The sequence below is a fragment of the Balaenoptera ricei genome, chromosome 1, assembly GCF_028023285.1.
Source record: "Balaenoptera ricei isolate mBalRic1 chromosome 1, mBalRic1.hap2, whole genome shotgun sequence".
NCBI lineage: Eukaryota > Metazoa > Chordata > Mammalia > Artiodactyla > Balaenopteridae > Balaenoptera > Balaenoptera ricei.
In genome coordinates, this window is record NC_082639.1 from 71565276 (window position 1) to 71575098 (window position 9823).

Here is a 9823-nt window from a genome sequence, read left to right on the forward strand (position 1 = left end):
CCTATCTATGTAATATACTATTCAGTTGACTCTAAAGCTTGCTGACGGAGTTTGCTTCTGGCATGACTTAGCTAATAATTTGGATGCCTAGGTATAGAAAACTACATCCAGCATTATCAATGTAACCAAACTATAGTATAGTGCAGCTTTATGGTAGTTTTTCTTTCTTCTTAAAAAACTTTAAGAATAAAGTTAATATTAGTCAGTTTATACCTATAGTTTTTTATTGGGGGAGGGGGAGAGATTGTCACTAACCCATCCTGTATTTTACTGTATTTTCTAATAGCTTATTTATTTAAAATATATATATATATATATTTAATATTAACAGAATTTTCAAGAGTTTGGTGAAAGTTATTGCATAATTACAGTTAGCATATAATCTTTATTTGTGATTGATATTTGCCACTAAATTAAACACAGAACTTCGTTTCCGTTTTGTTTTTTTTTTTCTTGACATTCTTTTTTAACGTAACTGCAGCTTCTCTTTTCATTCTCTTGTTTTTCTTACTTTCCTTATGCTTTCCTCTAGCAACCTACAGAGAGACAAGTATGGGAGTAAAACTTAACTTTGCCTATCAAATGTAAATTTTTTCAGCATGATTTTTAACCGGCACAATTAAAACATAACTAGCAGTCATGAAGTAGACTCAGCGGGCAAGTGGTTCACAATTTGCAACTCAAATGTTTCCAAATTCAAACAGTACATCTATACGTACTGCCTTTTGTCAGTAATAGAGGTCTGTAGCAAATGCTGTCCATACTTAAGTTCATGCAATGCTGAAATAATTTGCTCTTTAAAGCCTGAGGTACTGTCAACCCGAATGCTTAATAATTGACTTATCATTTCTGCATTCCCACAGTAATCTTGCTACAGGCTGTGGAAAGTCTTCCAGTGAATTACCTGAACTTGGGCAGAAAAAGTTGCCTCTTCAAAACCAGCCAAAGATGTGCTTAAATCTGCAGTATATCATAGAAAACACCTTTTGGATGACCCAGTATATATTTTTATATTTATTAAACAACAATAAAAAGAAAAATGACAAGATCAAACCTCGACAGAGGAAACAAATGCTAGCAACTGATCCCCGTGTCACTTATAATTTAAAACATCAAATGTTTCCTAGTAGTAGATCTTCTAAAGTTTGTGGCACATATATAAATTTGTAAAGCTGGAGATTTGTGTCAACGAGGCTAAAGGAAGCCATGCAAAGAACTATCGTAACTTCGTTTTGTTAAACATGCCTTGGAGCATGATACAAATCGAATTGTCAGCTTTTCAAATGTAGAAGTTGGATCAGAATTTTTTAAATAAGATGAGTCAATAATAAATATGACCCCCCCCCATTTTCTCATTTTCTGCTAATGATAATTAATTGAGCATTTATTAGGTATTTATTGGTCATGACATTGAGTTTTCTAGGATAATCTGCAGCTTTAAGAGTGGAGTGAGCACTAAAAAGGGAAATTTCCTATTGTTTCAAAGAATTAATTTTTTTCCTAAACTCCTCCAAGCCTTGCATACAATGCAGCAGCCTCACAGTGGTCAGTCTCATTTCAGTAACATCATTTCATTCTTTTTTTTTTCCAGACCTATCTATAGACAAGTGATTTTTTTCTCTAGGATTTTGAGAACGAATAACCTAACTTTCCATGGTACAGACCATTTAATTTTCTCTAAAACCTTTTTTTTTTCATCTGCCTGAGAAGCACTGTGATGTCTTAGTTTACATGTTTATGTGTCTGTAGAAAAATACAACTCTGATTCAAAGAGAGCATGTTACCATATTTTTTTCCCTCCTGAACCTCTTTTCATATCTTCAGCAGACGTATCCAATCTTTCATTCCTTTAGAAATAAAAATATATTAGCCAAGGCTGACACCCTTTTCCCATTCCACAGTTGATATTTATTCTTGGTTTAATTTCTGTGACCCATACTTAAGAAATCTCCTAACATTTCTGCGTTTAACCTCCACGCCCATGGTGTCTGTGGGCCAGTCTCGTACAGTAGACTCTGCTGGTTCATTCGGTGCTGTCACTGTGACTGATGCAGACTGCAGGGCTGCAGGCAGACTTTGACCAATAGGAGCCTGGGGCCATTGCTGTTAGAGTATTAGTACCAAATAAAAGTTCAAAATAATAAGAAATATTCAATGAAAAAGAAAAAGGCTGCTATTGCTGGTAATCTAATTTGTTGAACCCTTGCTCTGACTAAGTTGCTGAGAAGCTTAGAAATTCTTCATCATGTTACAATAAATCATTTTACTTTCTTTTATATATCAGCTACTCTTAGGCCAGATAGCCTGAGCAGACAGACATGATGTGAGTTGTCCAAAGTGAGTCATTCCACCTGCTGTCTATCGTGTTGTTGGATGGTGCTTGTGGGCCCCTGGTCCAGTCAGTATGAGAGACGGCTGTCTTTGTTTAACATAATTCTTTGTGTCTGTCCATTTTTTCATTCTTTTTTTCACTTCATCTCCAGAAAAAGGAAATGTTAGAATGTTGTTTAAAGAGTTGCTTGCCAGTTATGTGGGTTTATGTTGTACATTTGCCTTCAGTTTTTGTATGTGACTTATTCCTTTTTAATTTAGTGTTGTTTAGGACAAATTCTGTTAATTTTATTTTTATAAACCATAGTCTCGTACTTTAAAATGTAAATGTCACTAATGAATTGCTTTGCATTAACTATGCAAGGGCATGGAGTGAAGTCTTTATAAGAGTGTCAGAGATTTGACCAAAAATCAATTCATAACTACTGTCTCCCCGAAATTGATAAAGCAACATTCTCTATACCATCTTCCCTCCCTGGAAAACAGTATTATTCTTTCACACTTGTTCCTGTTATCTAAGGGGTTGCAACTGTTGACAGTTGGGAATGCAGGAAAGCCTGGCACTTTCCAAGTGTTAGCTTTCAAATACAACTTTGTCCTGAACGACATTAAAAAGTTTTGTACAAAAAAGTAAAGATTCTTGAGTAAGGAACAGAGGCAGTAACCAAGCCCCTTCCTTTTCTGTTTCAGGACATTCACTGAACAATGCCAGGGATACAAGTGCCATGGATACTCTACCGCTAAATGGTAATTTCAACAACAGCTACTCACTACGCAAGGGGGACTATAATGACGGCGTGCAAGTCGTGGACTGTGGACTAAGTCTGAATGATGCCGCGTTTGAGAAAATGATCATTTCAGAATTAGTGCACAACAACCTACGGGGCAGCAGCAAGGCTCACAACCTCGAGCTCACACTACCAGTCAAGCCTGTGATTGGAGGGAGTAGCAGCGAAGATGACGCTATTGTGGCAGATGCTTCGTCTTTAATGCACAGCGACAACCCAGGGCTGGAGCTCCATCACAAAGAACTCGAGGCGCCGCTCATTCCTCAGCGGACTCACTCCCTTCTGTACCAACCCCAGAAGAAAGCGAAGCCCGAGGGGACTGACAGCTACGTCTCCCAGCTGACAGCCGAGGCCGAGGACCACCTACAGTCCCCCAACAGAGACTCTCTTTACACAAGCATGCCCAACCTTAGAGACTCTCCGTATCAGGAGAGCAGCCCCGACATGGAAGAAGACCTGTCTCCATCCAGGAGGAGTGAGAATGAGGACATTTACTATAAGAGCATGCCAAACCTTGGAGCTGGCCATCAGCTTCAGATGTGCTACCAGATCAGCAGGGGCAATAGTGACGGCTACATAATCCCCATTAACAAAGAAGGGTGTATTCCAGAAGGAGATGTCAGAGAAGGACAAATGCAGCTGGTGACAAGTCTTTAATAGTGCAGCTAAGGAATTCCAGCAGCCCCATGCAAGTGTCAGTAAATAAAGACAGGCTCCGTTGGCCTGATACAGCTCCCTCAGACTCTGCTTGAAGAGATGGCTCTGTTGACCTGTGGTTCTCCAGTGTAAAAAAGATGACTGAACCTTGCAGTTCTGTGAATTTTTATAAAACATACAAAAACTTTGTATATACACAGAGTATACTAAAATGAATTATTTGTTACAAAGAAAAGAGATGCCAACCAGGTATTTTAAGATTCTGCTGCTGTTTAGAGAAATTGTGAAACAAGCGAAACAACACTTTCCAGCCATTTTACTGCAGCAGTTTGTGAACTAAATTTGTAAATATGGCTGCACCATTTTTGTAGGCCTGCATTGTATTATATACAAGACGTAGGCTTTAAAATCCTGTGGGACAAATTTACTGTACCTTACTGTTCCTGACAAGACTTGGAAAAGCAGGAGAGATATTCTGCATCAGTTTGCAGTTAACTGCAAACCTTTTACATTAAGGCAAAGATTGAAAACATGTTTAACCACTAGCAATCAAGCCACAGGCCTTATTTCATATGTTTCCTCAACTGTACAATGACCTATTCAAAAATGGCTAAAGAAATTATATTTTGTTCTATTGCTAGGGTAAAATAAATACATTTGTGTCCAACTGAAATATAATTGTCATTAAAATAATTTTAAAGAGTTTGGAGAAAATATTGTGTAAAGCTCTTGGTTGCACATATGTTATCAAATGTTTTTTCTTACACTTTGTCATTGTAAGTTCTACCCATTTTCACTTATTTTCCACTGTATACAGTGTTCTGCTTTGACAAGTTAGTCCTTATTCTTACATTTAAATTTCTTATGGCCAAAAGAACGTGTTTTATGGGGAAAAAAACTCTTTGAAGCCAGTTATGCCATGCCTTGCACAAATGTGGTGAAATCTAGAAAAGATTGTTTGTCACCCCTCTGTTTGTTCTTGAACAGGGGGCAAAGAGGGCACTGGGCACTTCTCACAAACTTTCTAGTGAACAAAAGGTGCCTATTCTTTTTTAAAAAATAAAATAAAACATAAATATTACTCTTCCATATTCCTTCTGCCTATATTTAGTAATTAATTTATTTTATGATAAAGTTCTAGTGAAATGTAAATTGTTTCAGCAAAATTCTGCTTTTCTTTTCATCCCTTTGTGTAAACCTGTTAATAATGAACCCATCACTAATATCCAGTGTAAAGTTTAACACGGTTTGACAGTAAATAAATGTGAATTTTTTCAAGTAGCTAACGTGCACTTTTATGTATGATACGTAATTGGCTTTAACACACCGGTCCTTTGCCACCCCACTCCCCTTGGGTATACTAGGTTCCTTCACAATATAACCCACGGATATGCAAAAGAATACAGTTCAGCTGCCTGATGGTTCTATATCCTGAAAAGAATATATTTGTATTCTAATTACCATTACCTATGCACAAAATCTGGCAGATAGGTTTCAATAGGGAAATATACTGAAAGTATTTGTGTCTGTTGCATTGCAACAGAGCCAAACAAATAAAAATGAAAAAAAGAAGACGTGTTGGAAATCTCAAGTCAAATTTGGGCATCGTTAAAAAAAAACTGACTTTTCAGCAGTATTGAGAAGCAAATCCTAAAACATACTTTTACACTTTGAGGATTATAAGTATCCCTATAGGCAGCTGCGAATGACAATGTTTGTTATCATGGAAAGGTTCAAAAATCATATAATTGAATCTCAACACGCAGATTTTCTCCTGTCTACATCATCAGCATTTATACCAAATTCTTCTAAAGCTTACTGGTTCTCTCAAGGGCTTCCACCACATTAGAAGTCACTTTATTTCATGTGGACACACTTAGCCTATTTAAAAAGAGTAATAAGAAAAACATTTTAAAGTATATTTCTCTAAATGTGGATGCAGTAAGGTAGACACTATGTAATAAAATATTATCAATATTTAATAGGGTGACAATGGAGGAGTGTAATCACATATAGTTAATACCTAACAAGTTGGAAATTGACTATAAGAAATTATATTAATATTCAAACAGATTTAACAATCCTCTGAGAAGGGTATTCATACTTCCTTGGGTAAAATTCTGCAGGAATTTACAAAACTTTATTTACTAGAAGGGGGCATTATATAGTCAAGCATTTTCATTTTCTATTATGTTATATTTTTTGCTGTCCAACCCTGAAACTCTGCAATGTTGTGTGATCTGTACTTCCTAGTATACAGGCTAACTAGGGTTAGGCTGGTTCAGTGATGAATTGCCAAAAAAAAAAAAAAAAAGGCAACATTGATTGTTCAATTTGTGGCATTTCTTTCTCTTGAGGCTGTTCTTAAAACTGGTATGATGTGAACAAGTGCAGAAGTACCTAGTACCTAAATGGTTAATGTTCTCTTCAGAATAGGTAATTTACAAGTCTTCACATTAGAGAATACAATTTGGAAGCTATCGTTCATCTTTGCCACCGAAAGAAGAATTGCTTTTAAAACGGATTTCTTTTTAAAAACATATAAATGTTGCCTTAAATTCTATCCAGGATTCCCCCTAGTACAGATAATTTCTTAGGTTTAAAATTATTAATCTATTGACTAATGCATTACTCTATTTATTAGCCCAGTAGTTTCTCTGAGTCTGTCCAGACTTCACTTGGATTTGCCATTTCCACCTTCTTCATTGTTTCTCTTTGTAATAATCACAACCGTGACTTTTTATAAAGTCACATTATTATACCTTATCTCAGGGACAGTTAGTCAACAGGTCTATTAATAATAAGGAGTGGTTGTTTCCATTTATTTTAGACGCAGCTTGATAAATGTTAGTCCAGATTGATCTCTTTTATTTTAAAATATAGGCTTGTGTTTGTTCTATTCACCAATAGAAAAAATTATAGCTTATACATCTGTATATATTCATCTTACAGGCTTTTAAAATCATTTATGTGGAAGAGAATCCATTAAAATCCATAAATTGCTTAAATATGTCATCAGCTCAACTCATCCACATTGATTTGAGGATAGTTATAGATAATATTTTAACCAGAAAAACAACAGCAACAATTATTTGACGTAAAATCAGTCACTGTCCTTTCCCCCAAAAGAAATATTATGCACAAATTCACTGCCCAATATCAAAAGAAAAGTTCATGTGTACTTGTTACAGGGTGTATTCAGGATGCTTGCTTTATGTATTTATTTAAATGAGAAAAGAGAATATGTAATTTTCCATCAATTCAACTTTGAACCTTCTTAAAACTGACCTTTAAGATGTTCTCGTGGGATAGAGTGTTTTGTAAAAAACTTTAACTCAGTAAAATTTTTATTGTGGCTATACCCTTCTAAGTAGAAAAACTTGAAAGAATGCATACAAGTTGAATTTCTGAAATGAAAGCAGCTCTTCATATTTTATTGATACTGAAATTTTTTTTAAAGACAGTAATCCCTGAGTGTTTTACAAATAAAACTTAGTACCAAGAGTTCACATGATCCTATGTTCCACATATTTTTCTTTCCATGAAATTGTTGCATTAACTCTCAAATGTCAGTATGAAAAGTTACTGACATGTTGAATATAGATGAGGATTGCTTCACTGGGTAATAAAATTAGTATGCTTTTTGGTGAAAATGCCATATCACCTGCTTCCTGCTAGTTAACATCAAGTTCATTGTGAGTAGTCCTTAAATAGCATGTATTGGCAGACTGGAAGCATTAGTGCTAAAGGACGAGTGAATAGTAATGGGTGTGGAGATTAATTTATGACAGTCTTATCATTTGAATGGTATAACATGCGAATTTTCTGTTATGTCACTTTGAGTCTTTCTCCCAACAATCATAGAGACACATTATGTTAGCTAAATGCACCAAACAGAAAAACTTGAATGTTGAAGGATACCACATTTTTGACCAACATGTACTTTGTGCACATTACTAGTGCTTTGTTCCAAAATGTATGGGACTGATGGAAATTCCTGGACATTATCCAAGTTCATTTCAAGGCACTATGGGCACCGAGCTTTCAAGGCCAGGATAACATATCTCTGTCAGAGGACACTGATAATAAGCTGTAAGCGCACCATGTAATTAGGCTAATTAAATATACTCTGAGTGTTTTTCAAATATTGGCAATAGACCACCCCGCATCTCTTAATAAGGCTTCTTTGGAGTCTTCATCCTTTTCCTGGTGGCATTGCTGTTTACTGAATGTGCAATTTCTCAGCAAGAAAGCTTCAGAGGTCAGTTTCATTTTTGAAGCCTGTTATTTTAACTTGTAAATTTTTTCTGACTTCATGCATTGTGAAATCCTGTTAAGCATGCTGGCACTTAACGTTATAAATCACTGTATGAAATAAGAAACAACAAAACAGGTAACCCAGTACAACTGAGCTAACCAAAGTCTTCAGTATGGAAAAAAATTGCCCCATGAATATTTCACACATTTCTCTATTATGTGTTTATTGAAGCTCTTAGAAATATTTAAAAGGCATAGTTAATCTTAAGTAAACCAATGTTGGGTGAGCCTAAGAGGCTAGTGATGAATGATCAATTTTTGAATGGTTTTCTGAATATGTTTTTCATAAGCATTTTTAAATCATATGTCAGATCTAAGCTTTTTAAAAAGCAGCATGACTTTCTCGTTTGATTTTATTAGGCAAAAAATGACTGATCTTTTTTTGATCTTTCCTTAGAAAGACTGACAGCTACTATATAGAACACCCGGGAACAATGATAGGTATCAGAGATATTGATCATGAAGGATTCATTTATTTCTTTGCTGAAATATCTGTCTTAATAAATAGATGGCTTTTAACCAAAACATAGCAGTAGCACATAGTAAATTCTTTTAACACTGTAATAAAGGAACTACAAGACAAGAATTGCTGTCTAATTTTTAAAAATATCTCAGACTAAACGATTTGGTCCCATTTAATAATTTTGCTAATATTGCAACAAGAATAAAAGTTCTAGCATCTACCACTTAATAGATGCTCATACGTGCCAGACTCTGCACTAAGTTCCGTGTGCTTTATTGCACTTAATCCACTCAGCAGTCCTCCAAGAAAGGTGCTCATTATCCACTTTTGCGAAAGAAGAAAAATAATTTGCCCAAGGTCTCACAGCTGGTGAGTGGCCGAGCCTGCACTTGCATCATGTTTAGCCCCAGAGTTTGAGCATTTAACCGACATGTGTCACCTCTGGTTTTACTCAGAGTCCCAAGAATATCTCTTGTACCTCATGGACTCTTTCTCTGCTGGTGGTTAGAGAAGGTTGGTTTGTTTTGAGTCCATAGAGCTGTAAAAGAAAATGAAGTAAAAAAGTCAGCTTAAATAAGTCAAAGTGTTTCAGAAGAAGATACCCCTCCTAAAAGATAATTATTTACCTCAAATCTTAGCAGAAGTGGGCCTGTTAGCTGGGTGGTAGTCAAATGTAAAGTTTATTGGTTACTAATTTGCCCCCTTTGGAAGTAACTTAAAAGGTAGTCATGAGGCAGTTGTAGTAGGGAAAAAAAAAAGAGTTTGAGTCAGGATGTTGAATTTCTAGTCCTCCCCTGACCAATAAAATAATATTGGTTTACCTGGTCAATATAATCAACAACCACAAAAAATGAGAAACAATTTATTCACGTATAATGCTTTTCATTTTCCTTCACAACTGAGCCATAACAATGGTGGAAAAGTCATGTGAAAAATCCCAATATTTGAATTCCCTTAAACTCTTTTAAAAATTAATATTTGTTTTAAAGCTAAATGGGGTGTGTGTGAGGGGGGGGGGAGACAGAAAGAGAGAGAGAGAGTGTGTGTGTGTGTGTGTATGTGCGTGTGCGTGCGTATGTGTGCATTTCAGTATTTAGGGCATTTCAAGTTCATAGTCTAGCTTTGTCTTTAACATTTGGCTGGAGACATTTTCTCTGAACAATGAAAAGTTTGGACTAAAATAGTAGTGTATTTTTTTTTTCCCAAAAAAGTGTTCTTCAGAGCCCTGGAGTTAGGGTGTGGAGCTCAGAAGGGCAAGCAGATTAAG

General features: G+C 35.8%; 1 protein-coding gene across 8 annotated transcripts in view; it reads left to right on the forward strand.

The window, feature by feature from the left end:
- The window catches only part of ADGRL2 (adhesion G protein-coupled receptor L2), a 212078-nt gene extending 207021 nt beyond the window's left edge, over positions 1-5057 (forward strand). For 7 of the 8 annotated variants that reach the window (XM_059925141.1, XM_059925150.1, XM_059925126.1 and 4 more), the window contains one exon: positions 3022-5057. In XM_059925141.1, coding sequence (XP_059781124.1) covers positions 3022-3776 — 755 coding nt within the window. In that variant the 3' untranslated portion in view covers positions 3777-5057. The remainder of the gene's footprint in view (positions 1-3021) is intronic. The other variant, XM_059925167.1, reaches the window with a different exon arrangement.
- Positions 5058-9823: the final 4766 nt, after the last annotated feature.